The sequence below is a fragment of the Eleginops maclovinus genome, chromosome 14 (assembly GCF_036324505.1).
Source record: "Eleginops maclovinus isolate JMC-PN-2008 ecotype Puerto Natales chromosome 14, JC_Emac_rtc_rv5, whole genome shotgun sequence".
NCBI classification, from domain to species: Eukaryota; Metazoa; Chordata; class Actinopteri; order Perciformes; family Eleginopidae; genus Eleginops; species Eleginops maclovinus.
Genome location: NC_086362.1, coordinates 11,023,538 through 11,049,156, shown reverse-complemented (window position 1 = coordinate 11,049,156; position 25,619 = coordinate 11,023,538). Strand labels below are relative to the sequence as shown.

Here is a 25,619-nt window from a genome sequence, read left to right as displayed (position 1 = left end):
CATTAACTTAGCTCTAATAGCACAGAGCGAAATCGAAAGGTCTGGAGTCTCTTGGAAGGTGTAATTAGACACTATCATTAACCGTGTTTGCACTGCAGTGTGTTGCATCTCATCTTCTCTGCACTGATTTATTTTGGGTAACACCTGATCACCAGCACACGCACACAACCAAATACAGGCGTATGGTCATGATTTGATAATGACTTATAGTGAAATTAGTCATTTTCTAGGTGTGTGTCTAAATCATTACCAGTCCATTACCAAGCTAGTGCAAAAGAGGCCTTTCCGATTACCCATAATCATCTTGGGAGACCAAACGGAGGAATTTTCCTACCCCAGGTCAACGTTGACTTTGTGATTAAAGATAAAACTTTTGGAGACCATTTATGATGTTTCCTCTGAGAATAGTCCATATATTATCACAGTTTTGCTGTCTTTTTACAGCCTATAGAGGTCACATTTAAAGGATACATGCTGCAGCTGTAGGTAACTCAGTGCCCTACATATGACTGAAGTAAAATACTTAGGTCCTTTCCTTTTGAATGTCAGTTTCATGCTACTTTATACTTCTACTCAGTGGTGCTAAGTACTTAGATTTGTTACTGAAGTAAAAAGTAACAATACTACATTTTAAAAGTACTGATGATGCGTAATGTTCTATTTCAGAATTGTACATTTATTGGGTTAGTATTATGAATATTGATTATCCCAACTGGCAAATGTACAGCTAATTTGAATAACTTTATATACTGCTGCTAGATATCTTAACCTATGTTTATGTCAAAGTGTATTTACTAATGGATTTATATTATGAATTAGATTACATTCTAAACCTAAAGAGTAACAAGTTCTAAAGCTTTCAAATTAATGTAGTGGAGCAAAAAGTAAAATATTGGCTACTAAAACGTAGTGGAGTAGAAGTATATACAGTATGACCAAATGACCACTTGTTGTGATCTTGCAGTGTCACTTCACATGAACCTACATAAATGGGGCGAAGCCTGCGAGCTAGTTCTGTCAGTGAACTCGAGCACCAATGATACATTCGCACATAACGCCCCTCGTCACTCTTGCAACCGACCAAACATAGTCTCCTAATCTGGCGCTCTATTTAAGCTGTTGGATCCACCCACCTCTGCCTCGCTAATGCTGCTGCTGCTACTACTGCTGTTTCCACGCTGCCAATGTGGTCACCTCGCTGTTGCTGCTGCTGCTTTCACGTTGGCGATGCTCGCCTGCCCCACCACCACCCCAGCTTCCTCCCCAGCTTCCATCTGTAGGCTCGGGGAGAGTTATCTAATCATCACTCAATGTTCTATGTTAATATGTGGAGTGATGAGACCCGAGCCTACACGCCAAACTCAGACTATAAACTGTTTCTATTAAACATACTAATGAAACACGTGAGTTGTCTGACTGAATTATAGTAATCTGCGAGTGATGAAACTAATTCTAATGTATGTCCCCTTTAGAGTCTATACTGTCTTTAATGCTAGAGGTGTCAGATAAGTGTCAGCAATATGTGATATTTCCTTTTTTCCAAGTGTCACTATACAATGCTGTTGCCCTCCAAGTGAAAACATAAAACGATGGCTTAAGATTTCTTACTATGCATCACTTTTCATACTTTATAACTCCATTATATAATATGACCTCCTGTCATTAAACATCACAGGGCGAGCAGCATACATGGACAAAAATCTGTTTTGTTTGTAGTGAATCATACTTTTTTGATTTCCCCTTGAAAAATACACCTTTTAATATTTAATACATTTTTGACTCAGTGTAATGCTTAGCATGGCGCTACAGAGGCTGAGTCCCCATGCATGGAAACACAAATACTTCCCGGCTTACATGCATGAGCAAACTGTTTTGTCAGAAGGATGATCTAATTTTATTTTCATCTTGCAATATGTGAAACACTTTCTACTCTCTTGAAGTTTCCATCAGTTCACTTTTGCCCCGGCCAGAATCTAACCACATACTTGTCACACACACACTCGGGGTGCCATCGGCGATGCTGCTTTGTAGGATAACACACTATTAAACAGTCATTTAGCGAGACACATTATTCACCCAGCAGAGACACAGGGGACAAATGCACATCTGTCTGCAGAGTGTTTACTCTGACTGCACTTCAGGCTGATTTTACATTGTGATTTCCTCTTTCAAATGAACTGAGAAGAAAGCTTCCTAACATACTGTCACATAGATTATCTAAAAAGATACTGAGGTCCACTTAAAGATCCTCAATCATGCTATATTGGAACAATATTGTAGGGCCATATCTATACAAAACATATCTGTGAAGATCAGCCATTGTAGCATGCCTCATCCCCCTCTATTTCAGCCCTGCTCCTGAAGTACTGACTCTGACTGTCGCTTTAAATTTGAGCTGAGCTGAAGCTGGCCACGACCCTTTGCAGCGTCATGCAGCTCTCTCTGTGAAGAGAGTTGCTCTACCTGGAGAAACTGATACACGTCGTGCACTGTTTCTGATATAGCACATAGCTTGACATGTTCTTTCTTCAGTGTTTACCGCTAGATAAACACCATTATATGTGTTATATATGCAACAACTTTACTGTAAGTCCCTCCTGCAGACATCTTGCTGAATACACACACACACACAGAGGGGATTCAGCTCGCCGACTGTATATGGGGGAGGATAGGTTGGGACGTGTCACATGGGTGGGACGATTGTTGCCGTAGGTTCAATGTAAAGCCAGCCCACATTGTTCTTATTACGTCATAAGGACAGCAAATCTGGATCAGCTCGTTTGTTCCCCCCGTTTTTACAGATGTGCGTAAGGAGGAAAAGAGAGAGGGTTGTATTTTCTGACACTTTGTGAGTCTACTTACACATCGGGGACACAATTATGTATAAAGGACATCAAAAAGTGCATTTTGCATAATAGGGGACCTTAATAAAAACATTTAGAGCTAACTGAGTCAACTTTGTCCAATAACTTGTATTCCCCTCATTTTGAAGACAAATAACTGCTGCAGTTCTTCTTGTGTTCAGCAGGGGCTGCTCCAAACACACCACGGCTCCTGTCACACTTCCTGCTTGTGTTGATGCTCCAAAATTAACTTGTGTGTACTTGCAACTCCATAATGCTCAGCTCTACCCAAAGGGCCTCTTTTAGCTCGCTGAAAACCACTCGAGTCGCAGGTATACACAAGAATTCCTCTCTGCTATTTATGCACCAAACTCCATTTGTCCCTTTATACTTCTAGCAGGATAAATTGAAATGAGCCATCATGGTACATTACATGATTTAGGAAGGAAGAGACAAATTATGCTGGTTGATATCATTGCTTAGCAAAATTCCAGAGCCTAAAAATCTGCTTAAATGAATATCAAGGTGCTGATTTCACAACATTTATGGCCATGATTCAGAAATATTTGCCAGAATACATTAAAAACAAAGAAATAAGGAAAGAAATACAAAAACACACTTAATAATCAGATTAATTCAGTAAAAAGTATCCATGATCACACGCAACATTTTCTGAGATCCTCTGTTAGACACAGATCACATTAGAGGAGACAACTGCGTTGTGTGTGTGTGTGTACATCCACTCATGCGTGTCTGCTGTTGTGACAGCGGGACATGACGGATCCCTCTTACATCAGTGGGAGGCCACCCGGCGCCAGATGACATGCATACATACACTCACACACACGACATCAACAGTGACGGATGGACCGGTTGCCTCCCTCATCACTCAACCCCACAGAACAAAAGAGAGGGAACAGGAAAAGAGGGGACAAGATGAAACTATTACACGTGAGGAAGGGGACGGAGAAAGTGTCGTCGGATTATTCCCCAGTAATGACCCACCATCGTCTCATTTCCATCCGTTGACACCAAAGGACATTATTCCGCGGGTTCCCATTAACCAGTGAGCCTCTCGAGCACCATGGGGAATTGATTCACTGTAAGACCTCTGTGAAAAGTCAATAGGCATTAGTCCAGAAGAAAACCCGGATTAGGCTTTGATCGGACCCACAATGCGGCGACATAACCGAGCGTGAAGAACTTAAAACGATTTACAAGCGGCGATCGGGCAACGGCAGGTTAATCTGGGGGCTTTAAGTCGCAGACGCTTATCGACCGCATCCCAGAGGACGAATGTATTTCACGGCGCTGATAAAGCAGGCGTATGAGTTTGCTCACATGTGTGCACATGACAGGGAAAATATACGAGACGTGCTATATTTTTACAGCTTTCAGTAAATTATGATTGTGTGAACAACTGATCAATAACGGCCTATTCCTGTCACAGTTGTTACAGCCCCCAAATGAACACTGGGAGAATGGATGGCCACGTTCAATCGAAATGGGCTTTTGTTGGCTATTGTCAATGTTTATGATTGATCAGACTGATATAAATATCAGCCGACAAGGGCGGGACAATGTGAGTATTATGGAGTTCTAAGTCAAATCGCAATGTAGGACGCAGGAGTCCATTGTCAAGACCAACAAGTCAAGTTCAAGCAAGCTAATCTTTGTGATTCAAATCCAATGTATAATTATGAGTTAGGGTAAGGGTTAAGGATACATCTGAAAATAAGTGTACATTGACCAAAGTGGGTCATCAAAATGTCCAAGAGCTCTTTGGATGCTGACCTTGAAACCGTTACATCCTTGTACCTTTGTTGCAAATGTACACCAACATGCTCAGTTTGATCGGCTTATGTGGGATTGATTTAAAACCTGATAGGCTTAGGAAATAAATGAATTCAAAACGCTGAGATCAAGCATTCGAAATATAAACTGCAATGCACATTATATTTGAATATTTCATGCTATCCCAGTGTTAAATGTAAGTCAAATTTTTTAAAGCCAAATATATTTAAAGAAATGTTTTGAAGCTGTTTTATGCTGGCGGTGGCGGCAAAGTCCATAGGGACTTTGCTTAGGAACCAGAAGGTCACCGGTTCAAGTCCCGGAAAATACCAAGTGATATCAAGTTGGCCTGAGCAAGGCACCATTCTACACTGCCCCCTGGGCGCCGTACATAATGGCAGCACACTGCTCCTGACACTAGGATGGGTCAAATGCAGAATGTAAGTTTCCCCTCTGTGGGATGATTAAGGATATGTTGTTCTTCTTATGTCTGTGTTGCATGATAAAGGTCAAAAGGTAAAGTTGATTCAAAATCAATCAGTCAACATGTTCAGCCTCCCGGTCCCTGCTGTCTCCTCTTCTCAGTATCCCAAAAAAAAAAAACTGTCAGTAAATTTTCCGGTGGGGAAATTTCATGTACTGTAACAGCTTTCAACTTTTTTGGATTGATCTTCAATTTAGAGCTTTTTTTCCCCACAAAAGAGAACGTCTTTATAAAGACATGAAACGCGACTATCTTCTTAGCATCGACCGTATATTGGTCTAGCCCCGCCTTAGCATCAGGACAGAAAAGATCCTGGTGCTTTGAATGATGACCATGAAAGCGTAACATTCAGGGACCGTTGTTGCAAAAGGCCTAAACATTTGTTTTACTTTTGCCGCCAGCGTGCTCAATTTGATTGGCTGCTGTGGGCTTGTTTTAAAACCTGACTGGCTTGGGAAAGACACAAGGTCAAAATAGTAACATCAGGCTTAGGAAATGTAGGTCTCATACTTCTAAGTGTATCTTCGTTAAAAGTTGGTTACATTTATAATTCATTTATTGATCTAAAAGCATTTATAGTTCTGTGTCGCATGAGAATGAGGGTCATGATAGAGGTCAAAAGGTCAAGTTCAATTCACAACCAATCGCTCATCTGTCTGTCAGTTCAGATCTTCAGTCTCTCCTTTCTCTTCATCTCAGCATCCAATACAAAAAAAGAAACTGTCAGTAAAATATCCTAAAGGTGTTGTTTCTTCAAGGAATAGCTTTAGTACAGAATTTTAACATTAGTAATATAGTGAGCATTCCTATTGATAATGTTAAACCAATTTTTAGAATTGCGGAAATCAGTGCACTAGAGGTGGAGAACACCATAAACTCCTTAAGAAATTCAAAAGCTAAAGATGCCTATGGCCTTGATTCAACATTTTTTAAAACTCATATACAGCCATTAATTCAGCACCCACTTAATTAACTTATCAATAACACAAGGCATTTTTCCCAGTTCCTGGAAGACAGCTGTGGTAACCCCCATCTTCAAGGCTGGAGATCAAACACTGGTGGAGAACTACAGACCCATTAGTATCCTACCTGTGATCTCCAAGGTAGCCGAGAAATGGGTGGCGAAGCAGCTGACCACTCATCTTAGCAAAGGCCAAGCACCACTGCACCCAATGCAGTTTGGCTTTCGAAGTAACCACTCCACAGAAACAGCCAACTGCTTTCTCATTGAGAATATAGAAATGAAACTAGATAAAGGGGGCATTGTGGGTGCAGTATATTTAGACTTAAAGAAGGCCTTTGACACTGTCAATCATGAAGTTCTTTTGTCAAAACTTTCTTACTTTAATTTCTCTGGGGATGCCATCAAATGGATGAAATCATATTTAACTGACAGAAAGCAAAGTACATGCATCAATAACACTCGGTCTACATGCCTAAGCTGTAAAATAGGTGTCCCTCAAGGATCTATACTGGGCCCTCTTTTGTTCAGTCTATACATCAATGACCTGCCCACAGTCTGTCCATCAGTGCACATACAAATGTATGCAGATGACACTGTCCTCTATGTGCATGCTAAAAATAAACAACAAGCCGCACACCAACTGACTGAAGCCATGGGCCATGTATCCAACTGGCTAACCAATTCATGCTTACACCTGAACATAAGCAAAACTGTTTGTATGTGTTTTTCAAAACAATCTACTGTGTCTCATAACCCTGCTGTCCTAGTTAAACAAGAGAAGGTCAGAGTGGTGCCTGTCTTTAAATATTTAGGAATCATGCAAAAAAGGTGGCCAATACTGTCAAATTTAACCTGGCAAATTTTAGACACATAAGACCATACCTGCCAATGAAGGCTGCAAAGCTCTTCTTGCATGCAATGCTCTTCTCTCACTTTTCTTACCTCTTAACTAGCTGGTCGCAAGCCAATAAAACAACTCTGCAACCAGTTGAATCTCCCTATAAGCAAGCACTAAAAACACTGGACCGTAAGGCAAACAGTTATCACCATTGTCTTATAGTGAATAAGCATAATTTGTTTAACTTTGAGAACTTTATACAATTCTCTGATGCCTGTCTCATCTTTAAGGTACTTCATGGGCATGCTCCACCCCCACTGCACCAATTCATAAAACAGCAAGATAGTGTCAATAGAGTAACCAGATCAACCGCCAGAGGGGACTGCGTAGTGCAGTACAGACAAAGCAAGTTTGGACACACAGCCTTCTCAATTAGAGCCACCAATTATTGGAATAGTCTGCCCAATTAATTAAGGGAGTGTAACAGCCATACAACTTTCAAAAACAAACTCAAATTTTGGATTAGGGAACATCATATCTGTAACCACATACCAAATGCTTAAAGCCATGTAAAGTTATTCTTCTCTTTCTCTCCTTCTTTATTCATACTGTAACCTACTGTATGCTGTAACTTTTATGTGGAGGGTGTAGTGAGAGGCGTGCATTGTCTGTGTCTGTTTGAGGTTGTGTTTATGTCTTTTAATTATGGTTTTATTTGTTATCAGTTTATGTATTTTTATATCTTAGGGTGCCTTTTAAGATCTGGCTAGGGACAACAGATGGAAATTAGCATAGCAGCTAACTCTGGCTTATTTACAGCAATTTGTCTGTTAATCAATGAGCACTGTCCCTATCAACTAAATAAATAAATAAAAAATAGTAGTAAAACTATATTGGATTGATCAATAATTGGATGTTCCTTTAATAGCACTTCTCAGTAGGTTTTCTTTGAGGTACTGTAGGACAAAAGTAATTGCATCGAATGGTGGGCCCAAAAAGAGTTCAATTCAATTATATGTAGAGCACCTTCTATCATAACTATACATTGACAACATTGGAAGATATGAAATAACAAGAGTGGTTTGATGTTATGCCACAGATGCAAGTGTTATTTTGTGCGTACTCACAGGCTAATTAAGCTTTAAGCAGCATGTAAAGCAGGGGAATACAGAATTTTTGGCTGAGGATAACGGTGAAATAAAGTGGGACGTTGTTGTCCCTGTAGGAGGAACGATGAAATATTTACCTGCAGATGCAACTCTTGTAAGAAGGATACGAATCAGCACTAAAAGCGCACAGGGCAAGGTTAGCCTTACAAAAGCTTGTTTACCAGCCACGCTGATTACTATCTGGAGCGAATGAGCAGGAAAAAAAACAACTTTAATTGAGGACAAACAGCTGAGGAAGCATCACAGCAGCTAGCAGAATAATTGTCCAAAGATAGGAGTAATTATCATTTATTAATTTATGCACAACATGTAGCCCCGCTGGCATTATCTGGAGTGTTATCATCAGCACTGCTATTTGAAATGCTTTGTAGAATCCATCACTCAGCACTTAGAGAAGAAAACTTTAACAGTCTGTTCACTTGAGTTTGAAAAGTGAATGTTTTCTGCTTGACTTGTACTACAACTTGTAAGCAGTGCTGCTGGAGCAAATGCTTCGGTCTGAAAAAAAAAAAGCGATGTGTCATCCTCCTGGTAGGCGTGTGAGTCTGCTGTATCGCTGTGAGACAGCCTGATGTACAAGAAGTGCAAAAGATTGCAAAGAAGCTGCTTATTCCTCCACAATGTTCACAAGATAATTACTAATTAGAGCACAATTTGGGTTTTTTTTGCTGAAAAACAGCTGCTTGCTTCTGAAACTGAGGCTGATGAGAGCAATGATTGAACCAAAACCTTAAATATAAGGGTTATAAAACTAAAACTGTGCTGAGAGACACAAAAAAGGATCGGGTGGTCATTTTCTTTATTAGTTCCTCACTGTTACAGAACCCTTTCTCTTGCGCAAAACCATTTGTTCAATAGTTAGCAAATATTGATAGACTGCTCAAAATGTATGAAAAAATGCTTTTTATACATTTAGAGCTGACTGGACTCCATCTGCTGATATTGAAGGGGAGCTTGAGCGAACCAAATTATTAAATAAAAGGGTTATACATTTGAAAATAATGAGCTTAAAAGCCCTAAAATAGTGACTGCAGAGTTGGGTGGCAAATGTTCAATAGGTTAACCACAGTGAGAGCCATTTAATCCATTTGAAATACAGAAATATTGATTAATGCTGCTCTAAATGTTTATTAAAACAATGAAAGTATGATCATAAAAGGATGAGCAAACTCTATCTACTTCAATAATCATGTGAAATGATAAAACAGCTACTCCTTTCATAGACGGGTTGTTTTGTATACTACTGTGTCCAAGGTTAAGTAGCTCCTTAATCACTCTACGTGATTTGTGTAGAATAGTGCAGTTAGCGTGACAGGTAATAGCTAGCCGAGAAAGTGTTATAAAGTAAAACTCAAACTTAAAGTCGAAATACTTTGTTTTCTCTAAACACAGGATCTGTCATTCTGTCATGGTTGGAAAAGTAAGACAGCATGATCCCAATTTGACTTTTAAAAATGCTCCATTCCTCCTCTTCCTCCGAGCAGGGATTTTAGAATGATCTGACAGCTCTCCCAGCTAACCATGAATCAAACAGACCTCACAACAACCCAACAACTGGCTTTTAAAGGTTGTTTCTCTGTCTGTGTTCAGACCCCCCCCCCCCACCAGTGTAAACTCTCATGAGTGTCTATGAGTTGCTGACCGAGAGAGGAGAGAACAAAGTTTTAGCAGTTCAGAGGGAGAGGGGTCCTCGTCTGTGCCAAGATTCTGGCATTTACAGGGACGCCCTGAGGAGCGCTGGAGCAGGGCAGAAACAAACACGGGCAGTGGTGGAAAAGTATTCAGATAACTTACCTGAAGTACTAATAATACACTGTAAAAATTCTACTTTTCAAGTAAAAATACTGCATCCAGAATGGCACTTAAGTATAATTAGGAAAATATACTTTAGTAATAGGAGTCAAAGTACTCAAAACCCAAGAAATACTTAAAAGAAAAGGCGTCAAATCTTCCCTTTAAGAAGCTGGAACAAAACATGTAATTGCAAAATTGCTGCTAATTAATTGTCTGTGACACCAAACCCAATGGTATGGTTATTAAAATATAGTGTTGGTTTAATCCAGGGGTGTCCAAACTAAGGCCCGGGGACCAACTGTGACCCGTTGTACACTTTGTATTGGCCCTCAGCAAATTCTGAAAATACAATGGAATACTGCCCACACCTCAAACCTGTGGTTGTCTTAAATTGTACTTCTAAAATACATACTTAAAAATATATTACACAGCAGTATTCATGTGTTAAGAAGTCCACTTCTCGTAGGTTTTTCTGTATGTGGCCCTCAGCCGAGAAATACTATTTTTAAAGTTGTTCCTAGGGGTTGTGTCAATGTATGAATTTTTAAAATAACTAGTAAATGTATCTGTAATGAGTAAAAAGTACAATGTTTGCCTCCAAAATGTAGTAAAGTAGAAGTATTGAGTAGTATAAAATCTAAATGCTCCAGTAAAGTACAAGTACATTTAGTACAGTACTTGAGTAACTGTATCTAGTTACTTTCCACCTCCTCAGATGGGAAAAGATGAACATCCACATACAAACACGTTCATATGGCTGCATTAAAGGGCAAATAAACAAGATGCATGCATGAGACAAGCCTCTGACTCACACGCAGTAGAATCAGTGAAGGCGAAAACACACACAGTAATGGGAACAGCTGGAGAGGGTGCAGGCTGGTGCACAAGGGGGGAAGGAGCAGAGAGGGAGGGAGGTGGGGCGGGGATGTCCTCTGCTTCTCACCTTGACTGCCAGACCCTTGCAAGTGCGTTTGGGGATTTTCCAAAGGGAACCAGAGATAGCCTGCATTACTTACACTGCATTTTATCATCTCTCTTTCTGTACTAGCTTTTCCTCATCCCGCATCCTCTTCATCTTCCTCAACCTTTCACATTTCCTGTCACCCCCTTCCTCAAGTGTCTGCATGTCACATCAGAGGAGGTGTGGTGTGGTGGTGTGTGTGTGTGTGTGTGTGTGTGTGTGTGTGTGTGTGTGTGTGTGTGTGTGTGTGTGTGTGTGTGTGTGTGTGTGTGTGATGTGGGGGTAGAGGGGGGGGGGGTCAATCAGAGTGCAAAAGAGGGAGAGAAAGAAAGGAGAGGAAAGGAAACAAGAGTGCTGACTCAAAGAAAAAAGAGACAAGCGGATTCGATGGGCGGGTGAGGGAAGGTCAGAGTAGGGGAGTCGGATGCAAGAGGTGTGTGTATGTGTGTGTGTGTGTGTGTGTGTGTGTGTGTGTGTGTGTGTGGCTCGGTCCCCTCAGGTCATACTGTAAGACTTGATGAAAGCTTTGTTGAGGGAACAGACTAATTGCAAGTTTGCTACCTGTCAGGTGAGTGTGTGTGTGTGTGTGTGTGTGTGTGTGTGTGTGTGTTTTAGGAAAGAGGGATTCATCTTGATTAATTTTTTCGCTAGCTAACAGCGAAGTAAACTTTTAAAAGTATATCCTCAGCCCTGGATATAACATCTCGTGACCTACTCTTCCCACAATAGTTCTGCAGGAGAACTCATGAACTACATATCGTGAAGAGAACATCCCCACCCACACACTTACTGCCTCACACACACACAGCTTCCCTCAGCCAGTCTCCACAGAGAAAGGAACTGCTCGCTGTTATAGAACACAGCGTAATGATGGATGTGGTAACTCTCTACATCACCCAAAACCATTCATCCCAAATAGCTGGCTTTGTAAGAAATGGCAGCAAAACGGCACAGCATGAAAGTATAAAGAAGGAAGATATGTGTAGAAGTGCGGTACACTTTATACTGTTTGATATCCCATAAATCTTCACAAAAAATGTATTTATGCATGAACGTGTGTGTGTGTGTGTGTGTGTTTATGGATTATTGGTACTGATCAGAATGCTGAACAGGGCTCTACCATCTCAGCTTATTGGAAAAGTTCTAGCTCTACTGTCAACACACAGTTCATTGTTGATATGAAATCCAGTCCCATTAGTCACTTCCTCCACCTTTTGTCAACCCTCCCTCATACTGTATATGCCTTCCCTTGTTTCCGCCCCAAATCTCCCCCTTCCCTCCGAGGTTGGTCATGAGATGTGAGCTGTTCTATATGTAGCCCATCCAGTGAAATATGAGAAGGAAAAACAATGGTCAACAAGAAAATGAGACCAAGATATGGAATATGCTGAATATGGAGGACATTTTTGGGATGTGGGGACTTCCTGCACATTATAAGCTGTTAGTTGACTACCATACTGCTTTTTATTTGAGGTTAACCCAGAAGTTAGCATCTCCCTGGTTGCCTGGACCAAAAAGCCAATTGGATTTTTCCATTGGTTATTGGATTCTGTTTACCACACACTTTATTTCAGGCACCTCACAAAAAAACGTTCAAAAACCCATTGACTTTAATTCAATGGAAACTGATGGGCAAAAATGCTCCTTTCCTGTTTAAAGAGTCATTCCTATAGCATTCTTAAGCAGGCAACCAGGACATTGAGTCATTGTTCAGTCACAACAGCTTCCTGTGCTTCGTTCTACTTTCTCTGCCATCAAGTCTTACTCCCTCCTGACATTTTGCTCCTGTTCTTTGACATTGTACATCAATTCCTCCAATAAATTGTTTTATTCAAGGGGACAAAAAGCTGTCTCGACCAACAGGCTTGTTATGGTATTGGCCCTGATGCTAATGGCACAATAAGTTCACACAGTTTATTTAAATGTCGTTTAGTCCCATCAACGGCTGTCTCATAACTGTCTGCATAAACCTTTACTCTTAAAGAAGCCGTTTATAGTCTGACAGGAAGTTTAAACACAGTGGATGGAGCAACACAGTTAATATCCTTCAATGGCAATTCAGGAAATGGTTTTGGCGTGCTGAATTTTGAGCTCCTAATTTCTACTATTATGTGTGTGTTTGTCAATCCTAACCCTAACCCCAGGCATGTGCAGAGGATGTCAATGGGGCAGGGCCCAGATTCATAAAAGGGCACTAATTATAAAAACAACCCAAATAGAATGACTACATTTGTGATGATGTTAAAGAGATATTTAAATGTGAGTATTTAAAACAAACCCATGACCGAAGTTGGTTTTAAAACACTTATTAATTACAGTTAATGAATGATCAATACGTGTCTTCTAGCCGACATGTAACCCGGGTCAAGAAGGGTTAACCACACAGAAGTGTCTAAACCAATCAGAATGCATGTCCCGCAGCACGTTAGCTGGGTTGGACTACACAGGCTTGTCGGATGTGTGGTTAAAATAAAAGGATAATTCGAAATTCAGCACTTATTTAATAGGAGGGCAAAAGGGCAGGTGCTCGAGCCCCCTTTGAGGTCTGTCTGTGCAAATGCCTGCCTAACCCTAGTCCACCCTTTTAAAACCCAAATCCTGATCTTTCCCTAAACCTAACCCATCATGTCTTTATCATTTAGTTTGAAGAAAGCTTTCCCACCCAAAAAGTAAAGCACAGGTTGAATGGAAGTGTCTCCTTAGGTATCCCAACATTCTACCAACACACTTTCTGTATCTATATTTGTCTCTCCTGTGTGAAAAGCGGTAGAAAGTGGCTTTTATTACTGCTTCTCAGTATTGGTGGAGATTAAGGCGAGATGCTTGTTTATCCTCCGAGTGCATCCACAATGTCATCCGCCAGAGTAAAGTTTTTACTTTGCCCAAGTTTCCCCCGTTAAATGGGTAGAGCTGGCCGGAGCTTGTCCTGGGTATCAGAGTCCGGCCCAATTATGTCTCTCTGCCGCTGTCAGATTGTTTATACCTGGCTGCACATTTGTGTTTGTTGGGATGTGGAGGGTGGCTAAATTGCACTGGGGAGTGTGTGTGTGTGTGTGTGTGTGTGTGTGTGTGTGTGTGTGTGTGTGTGTGTGTGTGTGTGTGTGTGTGTGTAAAATACCAAGCTGACCCCCCCCCCCCCCTCCTACCATCCACCCATCACTCCTACCTCCCTCTCCGCTGCCATCTCTCTACCCAGGAGGCTTTTCCACGGCTAATAAAGTGGGGCAGGTCCGCGGTTGAGCACTATTTTTATCAGAAAGCAATTTTCAGGATATGCCCACAGGTAAGCAGGTCCCAGCGCTTCAGACAATGGAGCCATGACAAGGAGTTTCCCAGTGCCATTAACCTTTGCCGAGCATCGGAGTGCCCCGGTGCAGGAGGAGCATTCAACAGCCATTGCATGGAACCGGTCTCTGTATTAATATCAAGACCTCAAAAGCCATTCCTTGTGTCCGATTTTCTGGAGACACATGACCACAAATGATAGTTATCTGCCCTTTAGTGATTTGAGATTCGGAGGTCGTTAGACATGATTGGAATTTGAAATAATGTAGTACAGATAAAATCCTTCAATGGCAATTTTGTTTTAACGTCCTCAATTTTGAGTTCATAATTTCTAGAAAGGCCAGCCCTGCCAAAACAGCTTGCTATTGTTCAGCTGCATGATGTTTGTTCAACATTAATATTTATTGGGAGAGATTTGGAGAACAGTAAAAAAAAAGTGACTCGAAACCATTTACTAACAAGTGATGAAGCCTTGTAACTTAACTACCTTTACATTGTGTGTCCATGCTGAGCAATTTCTTATCATTTTACCCTAAAAAACAATGTTTTTCTAACATTAACAGTATGTGTCGTTGTCAACCCTGACTACCAACTAATCATGTCTTGTCATTTAATATAGAGACAGCTTTCCAAAAAAACTGGGTAAAGCACAGTCTGATTGGAAGTGTGTTGCATGTATCATTGGTAGTGTCTCCTTAGGTATCCCAACATAACATCAATACACTTTCTGCAGCTATATTTGTCTCTCCTACATGAAAAGCAGCAGAAAATGGCTTGTGTTTCTGCCTCCCTTCCATCCCACCATTTAAAAGTTAAAATAATGTACAGGGATCGGATGAACAAAGGTACTGCAGAGGTGAAGAGAGGGAAAGATGAAGAGGTGTGTACTGTTAGGGACGTGTAAAGACAGATGGATACACACAGCCCATCTGGCCTCCTACAGCTGGGCTATCCAGATCTGCACTGAAAAAACATTAGTTGATAAGTGTTATCACCACAGAGGAAGGCTGCAGTTATTGCTGTGTGTTATCATCACTGAACTGCGGCAAAGTGAAATGTTAAGTGAATGGATGTAGGTCACCCAGAAGGACTGTTAAGAAAGGAGGCTTGGTCTTTTCTCTTTTACTCTACAGCTGTCCCAGATCAGTAACTCTGGATATAAAACTTTCAACTCGAGATGAAGTCATACTTTTGGGGATTTGACAGAAAAAAGATCATTAGGTTTCACTTTGAACCAAAGACTACTACTGTACACACCATTGGCAATGCCTACGGGAAACATTTGGGGTCCAGTATTTTGTTCAATGAAACTATGGTAAAATGACTCCAGGGGCTGGAGATCTAACTATACCAACCCCTGATTGGGGAGCCACTTAATCCCTTATCCAGAGTTGCCCCAGATCAACTCTTCACTCGTATCCCCATCGTCTTCCATCTATCTCATCTTTTTATTCAGTGATTGAGTCTTGTACCTGGAGCTGTGCCACAAAATGTTATCCAAAAGCATGCTATCGACATGTGTCATGGACTTGCTTCATTATGCCCTAACAATTAACATTCACCTAGGACAGCTGTTTCTCTTCTGGCACCTAGGGGGTTTTGCTGAGCAAGCAACAATATGGAAGACATCATCCAACAAGACTTGATTTGTTGACATTGGGGGAAATGCTTCATATATATGAAAAATATCAAGGAACAAGCTGTAACAGGAATGTATCCACATGTTTTCTTTACATTAGTGTCAGTTCATATTAGTTTACAGATGGAACCCCAAAGAAAGTGGATTGGTCTTATTCCGTGTATAGACGGGTGCAGTTAAAAGAATAAAAACGGGAGCAGAGAGAGCTGACAGTGAAGGCTTCAGGGCCTGGGGGCTGAGGACAAATGGAGAAAGGCGAAAAGGGAAAGGAGAAGTAAAGGACAGAGCCGGGACAAGGACAGCAGATAAGGGACACATCAAGACAGGGATATATATTCTGAATAAAATAGGTTTGCGGGAATGACCAAAAGCAAGGGAGGTTGTATTAGTGATGGAGGAGAGGCGAACCCACAAGAGAGGCCAACAGACACAAATGTCCAGACAGGGAGCAAGACAGACTGACAGGCGAGTAAAAGCTGTACAAGTGAGACAGTGTGGTGCGTGGGGGTGAGCTGGGCTGAGGTTGTTGCTCCCAGCGGAGACGTTATGTTCGTACGAGTCCGGGCCTGTCAGACCATCGCTCTCTCTCCTCACCCCTTCTCTATTTCCATCTTCCTCCTCTCAAGACAGCGACTACAATCAGCCCTGTTTGTTATTACTAGTGGTAAGACCCAGCCTGTCCTGTCAATCAAATTGCCCTGCCACCCCTCTCATCCTCAAGGAGTTTGAGAAACCCCGGCCGTGAATACAGATTCATATTTGTGTACTGTATGGATATGAAGGCAGTGTGATTGAATGTATGGGAAGGTCACGAATGTTACTCCGAGGCCAATTTGGTTCTTTACATTCTAATGCAAATGCAGAAAAACTGACGCTCTGCAGTGACTCACTCTCCTGTTCTACGTCTCCCCTGTACCATCATATTTGATCCTCCTGAAAAAAGAGGCTTATGTAAGGACAAAAGGACAGTCAGGGTTTTGTCCAAACTGGGTAACAACAACTCTTACTTGCCAGTGATGCAAGAAAACAATATTTCTGTTTGTCAAAAACTGTATAATTATTCCAAAATATTTAAATTGTTTCAAATAAACGGCAGCTGGCTGAAACTGTGATTTCTGAATTAAATTGTTTGTTTTACTGTCCTTTTTTATGTAGAGGAAGTAACACAACCGTAACTCGGATTTATTTGTTGTTTGAGGTGCAATATATGACTCAGCAGCTTTAAGACATGAAGAATCCATTATTATTCACTGGAAAGTGGGTGGGTGCTCACACTATATTTTTCTAGATGAACCCTGACAGTCATGCTATCATTTATCCATTTCTCAAATACTGTAAGCACCAAACATTGCGTGATCCCTCAATATCTGTGGATGCTTAACGCTAATGTTTTGGCTGCCATCTTCTCAAAAGAGGGAAACAGTTCATTCCTCTTCAGCAAAGTAATTCCTGTTTACTTGTCCTGTCAGGAGCTGTTGAGATGCGTGTGTCATCTCGTTACCCGTAGCCCAACAGGGGACCTGAGGATATACCCTGCCTGCATGTGATCAATAATTCATGCTGTGTGTTTGCAGGGGAAACACCACCGTGCAACCCAAAGCAATCAAACATAATGTACGCACAGGAGGTATTTATTGTGCATTCGGCATTTTTTTGATGGACGTTTCCCTTTAGCAAGAGTTTATTTCCCCCACCTAGAAGAGGTGCCTTTTGACGCGACGTTTTAATATGATGTTGAAGCTGAAAAAAGGTGATACAAGGCTTTCCCCACTTTTTCAACAAGTCGGCATAGTATTAGCTATAAACTGTTGGCAATTTAGGACTCTCCCTTACACCATTCAGCATTTTGCAGGCTTCACGTCCCTTCCTAATGCTATTACTCCCTCTATTCCCTCTAGATATTACTTTTCTTCGTAGTTTAAAAATACATTTCTACAAATGGACCCTGGTTTAAATCTTGCTTTTTCATTAAATAGGAAGCAAACATTTTTGGATGGTTGATCCAGAAGTTCTCCTATAAGCCAATCCTTCCCCCTAAAAATTGACATCTCTGTATTTGATAAAGGGGGGATAAAGTCTTAATGTACATAAGTGACCTAGACCAAAATCCTTGTGGGACTTCTATTGCTTATTTTTTTCATTTTATGAAAAGTTAACATAAATCAACAAGAATAAACTGCAAAAGAAAAGTGGAACAAGTATCGAGAGTATTTATAACAGGTTGTATGATTAAATTACAGTAGGTGATTAGATGGAATTTCAGTGATCCTCGTGGGAGAAATGAGTTGTGGCGGCAAGCAGCAGATCATATAAATGCGAACATAGAAAACAGAAACTACTGGAGATAATACAAGAAGAAAATAACACCTAAGATCTTTAAATGAAAATGATGCAGCTAATAAAGATAAATGAATGCTTAAGCAGGCCAAGTTGGAAAACTAATGTATCTTCCCTCTGAGCCACTACTGGCAAATGTACAGCTGGGAGAGCGTACTTCATTTTCAAATCCGTTAAATAAGTGTTGTAATTGTCTGCTTGGGTGTGTGTTTGCGTGTGGCTGCAGAAGGACAACCACAGACACACACACACGCCTACCACAGAAGCCCATGAAAGATTAATGCTGAGTAGCCACTGGAACACTGCCGCAGCCGAGGTGAGCCTTTGTTATTGCAACAAAAAGGTACAGGAAACTCCTCTCCAGCTCGCTTATGGGTTTTTTTTCTTCTCATGATGCCGGAGAAAACCCCTTGGTTCGAGCCTGAGAAAGTGAATAAGGTTGTAATTGCCAGACTTGTCATAGAAATAACTTCCTATTACTGCTTTATTTTGTTTTCCATCAAGATGATCAGGAAACATTATAAATAAATGTTGAGTTAAGGTTCGGGAAAGAAGTAAATACCAAACCAGGGATTTGAAGCACAACACTCTGTACTTTTATTAGCTAAATGTAAAACTACATAGTAGATTAATGTCGGTCACTTAAAACATGTAAGTATATTAATTTTATTTCTAGACAGTATTGTTACTTTGGACTTTCTTTGTGGACCACTAGAGGGCAGCAGAAACAAGCATTGTAAGCAAAAAATTGCTTATTTACAAATTAAACATACATTAAAGTTTGACATTCTTTTCGGTTAACCTATTCTCCTGAATTAAATATCTTCCTCTCAAACTGCTTATACTCTGCTAGCTAGTTAGTTACTTTCTTTATCTGTCATTCGGTGCGTAACAAGGCCGTATTTCAAATAGGACAAGGTGTGAAACGTGTATGCATGAGTTGGTGAATGTAGAGATCTCGTTGTGTTTTTTGGAAGGATGAAAGAGTTAGTTAGTAGATGTTGGAATGCATGGTATGTGAGAGAAATGGAATGGAAGGAGTTGTGGCTGTTTGGTGTGAACGGGAACATGAATGATTGCAATGTGAACCTGCTTAACTTTTTTTTGAGCCACACTAGGCATTCGGTCAAGATAAGGATGAACAGTGCCCATTACGAGGGGAGTATGCCTGCAGTGTGGAGTGTCTTTAAAATAACAGTTGTAAGAGACATTGGCCTGGTATTTGGGCACATAAACATTGAGCTGTTCTTGAAAGACTTTGTTGAGGGAATTACCTTAATTTCCATGGACAATGAAAAACTGGAATTCCATTTTTGGAGGAGATGGGTTTATTCGATTTGTTGTTTTTTCTCAATGGAGTATTGGACATATATTTTTGAAAGCAAAGGATTTGCTTTATTTTTGTTTTGTAAGAAAAAGGACATTGTATTTTCTGAAGTGATTTACTTAATTTCTTTGATTTCTGTATGCCTTTTGGTTTTACATTTTGGTTTTGGCAGAGGTGTTTTTTTATGAATATGTGTAACCTAAAATAAATATGTCCTCAATGGATATTGCTTTATTAAACATATGTATTGTGTAAATAAAATGTAAAACTGCTATTTTTCATTATAAAAGATGAAAACAAAAAACAGTATCAAGGCTGTCAACAAAAGCCACGATATATGATAACTCAACATGTATAGGTGTCTCTAAAACGTATTCCAGTTCTGCCTACTTTCAGAAACATGCAATTTGATCCATGGTCGATATGAAAACATTGATTAGAGCATATTTACTAGCAATACTTTGCTTTCCTCTCTGTCCCTGCAATGCAGAACAAACAAGCACCCACAAACTAACAGCCATTATCTCCAAAATCTCCTCCTTCATAAATCTTTAAAGAAAGCACACATTAGAAATTAAACAACAACAAAAGAGAGTCCCCATCTCCCACAATCCCACAAAGCAGTTTCCACTACAAGAAGTGACCTAAACTGGCACCAACATATTTAGAGAAATGTCTGTATGTTCAAATTGATGTTATTTCTTCAACTGCATGCTAAAAATCCCCTTACCCTTCAGGGGTTGGCGCAGGGACCTTGTTTCCTGCACATGCTAACGGTTGCATAACAGGGTGTTAAGGCTCTGCACTGCCTCTCCCCGGACCCTGAGGGCGACCAGAGCAAAACATGCCCTCATCCTCTATTTCTGTTCCCCGGTCTTCTTCCCTCTCTCTCTCTGCTGCTCAGAACAATAGCAGAGCAGGTAGTTTAAGGTGTCCTCCTTCCTTTCTTATCTCAGAGGGATTTTCTCGTACATTTTTCGCTCTATCTCTCTTTCCCCGTGGTTATTCCCCTTAGTAAAAATGGGTCACCTTTCTTTCGTCAGGAGAACGGCTGGGAAAGTATAACCTCTATATCCTGTGTGTGTGTGCATGCAAGGTTTTTAATGTCTAGGGGGGTTCCAAGCTCTGAAAAAAAGTCATGTGCAAGGACCATTTTCTGGGTCTCATTAGGGGAAAAGTTTCTTTTTATGGGATGGCGTTACAGTAGGGTGGAGTTAGGGTAATATATGGATTGGGGCTACTTCTGACTTTTTAGCAAGTTAAAACTACATTACTCAGGACTGTTTGAGATAGAAAGACAATGGAAATGCCGTCATTTTAAATAAATCACCTAGGGACAAAATGATGAATGCAACCCAGCTAAATAGTTGTAGGATGTTAGCCGATGATTCTCAAAACTGCATTTCAGCCAATGATTTTGACCTCTTTGGCTTTCCACATGGACTATCTTTGCCGGCATCGACCAAATCCAGCTCTTACGTGATTGGTCAATAGTACAGGACCAAAAACGGAAAGCCTTCCAAGACCCAAATCTTGTCCCGTTGCCTACAGCAAGCGATCAACTTAGTCTTTGATGTAGACTCAGAGACAACATCTTGGAGAATGATAAAATGTGGGTTTATTTGGAAAGCTTTAGCTTTTTGCCATTGTATGTGTTTCCCGAGACACTATCACATTAGCAATTAGCAGTTACCCTTATTGAAAAAATGCTTTATTTTATCTTTCAATACAACATGAGGCACAGAGATTTTATATTCATGAAGTAACACACGTTACATAAAACTCAAGAACTCTTGCCAACTACTTAAAGACATGTTTTAGGATTTGTTGACCAGAAAGGGATTGGACTTTAAAGACTTGTGTTAAGTCTGACTGCAAGTCGTTGCTGGCAAAGGTAGAAGCTGCTATAATTAAAGAGAGACATTAGGTAACATGCATGTTTCAACTGAATGATGTTCCCATACTGTACGTGCAGCAGCAGACTTTTCTCACTGTATGTGTGTTCTCTCCAGGCAGAGTTTCCATTGTTCCTCTTCATAGAAACCCTGTATCTGCTCGATTTCTGGCAGTATGCATGCAGGCAGCTTTTGATCGACTTTGAAGTGAGCACACCGATGCACTTCAAACAAGATCTCACACAGTTTGCCTGTGTGCCAAGAGGAAAAAGGCAAAAAAAAAAGGCGCTTTTCTCTGCATCCTGATAGAGTGCTCTCTGATCCTCGTTCTGTCTCTATGTCTGTTCCTCCATCTCACTCTCAAAACTCTGCAACTCTCTGCACATCAATGAGAAACAACTCTCTGGAAGCACCGTATGAGCTGTTCCACAAGTTGTAGCATACAAAAGCTGAAAGTGTTTCATGCACAGAGGCAGACATTACCCACAGTTTCAGATGCCAGCACCTCAGCCTACCACTGTGTCCGTCAAAAGGAACCAAGTTGGGATAAAAAGAATCAGTCTCAGATGACAGTTTTAAAATACAATATAAAATACTGAGCATGCTAGGGAAAATATGTTTAACTTGACTGTAATTATGAACTATAACTGGATTTGAAGTAAATGCAAATATGGAAGGGTGTCAGTTTTTCAATCAAGACTGGTGTATTAAAATCACGATCTCTAAAGGCTTACTGAGTTACTCTACTGTGTGTGTTGAGCGTACCGAAGTGTAGAGGTAGCCCTCGCTGTTCATGGCGACGTACAGCCCTGTCTTGGTGCTCTGGATGGCCACTATCCTGAGCCCCACAGGAATCAAGTTGAACTGCACTGCAAGAAAAAGAAGAAAGAAAACAGAGAAAGGATGAGTGGTGTTAGAGCAATCATTCTCCCTCTTAAACGCTCACAGTGCTTCCTCGATGCGTAAAAAGACAATTGCTTCCCAGCTGTCTCCTATTTCATCCTCCCTGTAGTACAGTATTTCTGTCAGAGGAGGGAACGTGGGGAAAACAGAGAGAGTCAGAGGCAGGGAAGGATTAGGAGCGGGAGATTTAGGAGGAATAAAGTCTGCTTGCTAATACACCGCAGGTCAGACAAAGCCGGGAGTGAGAAATCCCCTGCTGGAGAGATAGATAAAGAGAGCTTTAGGAACACAGTACATTAGAAAGTGACAACTCCTGAGCCTGCTTTCAATTCATTTCCTGCCGACACAGTAAACAGCACTTTGTAATGCTGTTTACCGAATCCCTGTCTGATGGAACCTTGGATTTTATATGTGCATAGCTCTCCATATAAACTAACTTCAAATTCAGCCACTGGAGCCGCATACACTGATGTTTGTGAATGTGTTACCTACATGCAATATGTTAGGGGCGTTTTTCAATACATTACTGTACTCGGCCGTGTGTGTGCACGCGTGTGTATATCCCTCTTAGATTGCTGGAGTGTGTGCCATAAAACAGTGCCTTATAAGATGTGACACGATGAGCTGAGTGATACTGACAAAACGGCCTCTGGCTTCCAGCTGCTCTGTGGTCACGTTGTCATGATGAACATTACCATGAAAGTCCCTGATGCATTTTGATTGGGGAAGAAAAAGACAACCAAAACAGACCAGGAGATGCAACGGCCATTATTACATTATACAGAGCGGCAATAAACTCCTTCTTTACTTTAACTCTGGCACAAAGTTTGGAAATATGCTGTGTAATATTTGTGTACTTATATGTTGTAACTATTTATTTCTGCCCTCATATATCAGGAAGCTGTTGCAGTTAGTAACTTCACGTAAAACCACAACCATTTCTGATACTGTATGAACGATATGTCTTATTTTAGTGAGTAAAATATACTACCGCTGCCCGTTTCAATGCTTTATGCTCAGCTTATTGACAGACGTGCTCTATCTCTACAATTTCCTTTAAAGGACTGTTGAACCTTTATCATGTTGGGCAAGGTTACGCATTATTAATAATCTTTGAGCTTTATAAACCTACTATATGTTATGTTGAGCCTGCTAAGTGAAAGTGTTTTTTGAAAACTCCAAAAACAAATGCTAGACAGAAATGCTAAGAGGCAAGCCATCTTTATAAAAGTCATAACACATTTGAGCTGTCATGGCATCAATTTTAGTTTGAACTCTGGTTAGAAATACCAAAACCTGCATTATTGTGACGCCGCATAAGGTTGATTTGTTTTCTTTGACAAATGACATGAATGCATTCTTAAAATGACGGCATGTTTGTCAAGATGACGGATGTCTTATACAGATGAAAAATTAAATCTCAGGGGCAAGTTTTAGATTCTTGGGGCCATCAGCTGCTATTGAACAAATCAATTTCAAATCAAAAGTTCTGCCAACATAATGGATGGAAGTAAAGTCATCAGATGGAGATAGAAAGTCAATGCTGGCCATGGTGACAAATACTAACACACATAAATTACCCCCCTTTAAATGTAACCATCACCCTAGCCTTGAGTTTTAGAGGGAACTATTTAATGTAATGCAATACTAAGAAACAACTTTGTGTCCAATTTTCATGGAAGATTCTAACGTTTTTCCACATGCTAGCTAAACGAGCAGATATGTGTGAATTGGAATGGTTATCGCTAATCCCACCTGCCGTACAGCATACAAGAAGCGCAGTGCAAACAGTGACGTGTGTCCAGTGCGTAAATGCAGATGTTGGTAATGAAAACCCCACCTGCTTCTCTCCCCTTCTCCCTCTGTATCCTCAGGGCCCTGCTTCTTATTTGCTCCATCGATCCCTGCATCTCAAACACTCGCTTTCGCAAATGAACAAGGTGTCACCAAAGACCACGGGCGGGATGACAAATAGAGCAGGGCACGCTCCCGTCGCCTCCCTCCCTCCTCCCGCTTTCCCTTCACTCTTGTTCCCTCACTCTGCTTGGTATTGAAGACCCCACATAACCCGCCGCACACACTTTTAATATATGTCGGCTCAAGAGAATCATTTCAACCGAGCTAACGGCGGCTTAATTAGCTAGTTAGTTCAGATCTTCTGCTGCCCCCGTCATTATAAACTATGTTCTAAGAATGCAAAGCTTGGCAGGCGTAGCAACAGTAACAGGGCCTAGCAGAATGTCAATTACTTCCTACTTCTCTCTCTGTTGTCATTTATGTCTCTCTATCTCTCTTTATTTCCCCTTCCAGGAAACAGCATGCCTTTTTCCTCAATCAAAAGGAGCTTCTCTTATCGAATGGATCACACAACTTTCTGCCTCGGATAATAGAGGCGTCCCATCTCTCCTCTGTTTTTCCCCTGTTCCGTCCTTTCTGTTTGAGTCGCTTTCTTCTCACAGAGGAGGTCGCCGGATTAATCAGAAGTCTTTTGAGGGAGAGACAGAGGGAGGGAAATGAAGGGGAGGGAGGAGGGTGTTGCCAAATCAATCCCGCAAGTCAATTTGAGGCCTGCGATCATCTACACAGTAAATAAACAAGGAGAAAGTGGAGGTGGTGCTGAGATAGAGGAGGGGTGGGGGGGGACAGCGGCAGGACACAGAGTTAAGCTGTGCAGAGGGCATCTGCAGGCCTGCACACTGTCTGCAGCGCTGTCGGATGCATTGTGTGGCCCAGTTGGTCTCTACTGGAAAGAGAAGAGGATTACAGTCGTCTGTGAGAATCACGCAGAGTTGAACTTCTGTTAAGAGCTGACTAGATAAAAGCATTGTGGCCTCATGGAAACTTACTGTACTGTGCTTTTTGGAATAATGTCCGCTCCGAAATTGGTTGATGCCTTTCTGAATCTATCATATAGTGTCATTAAGTTATCTTTGTCTCTATAAACTGTTTTTTTGGCCAAACAGTGACTGACCCTAGCCCCCAGGAAGAGTGTAGCAAAACATTTCAGGTGGCTAAAGATTGGTACTAGATTTCTGTTCTACTCCTTACGCTATAAGTGAATCAACTTCCCAGTACAAACACTTGAAAAGCCCTTGATCTTATCATTAGAGCCTAAATGTTTGTTTTAACTAAAAGCCAAATTTAGTGTTGTTTTCCCTTTCCCTTTCTTCTGACTCAGCTGAGCAAAAGTGAATCGGAGGCGGGGCTTAAGAAAAACCCAGGTGCGCATTCTCTATGGGCCCAAGTCCCCACATGATGAGGATACTTTTCCATTTTCAATCAACCAATTGTTTGGCTTCCTGCGCAAACTGAACAAGTTCGGAATGCACAAGGACCCGCTTCTAAACATTTCAATTCTCTTAATACATCCAAGGGAGAACCGAGGG

At 41.0% G+C, this 25,619-nt stretch overlaps 1 protein-coding gene across 1 annotated transcript in view; it reads right to left on the bottom strand.

The window, feature by feature from the left end:
• Positions 1 to 25,619, bottom strand: part of fgf11a (fibroblast growth factor 11a) — a 72,993-nt gene that overhangs the window by 3,014 nt on the left and 44,360 nt on the right. Inside the window, exon 3 of the mRNA XM_063900760.1 lies at positions 22,096 to 22,199. Coding sequence (XP_063756830.1) covers positions 22,096 to 22,199 — 104 coding nt within the window. The remainder of the gene's footprint in view (positions 1 to 22,095; positions 22,200 to 25,619) is intronic.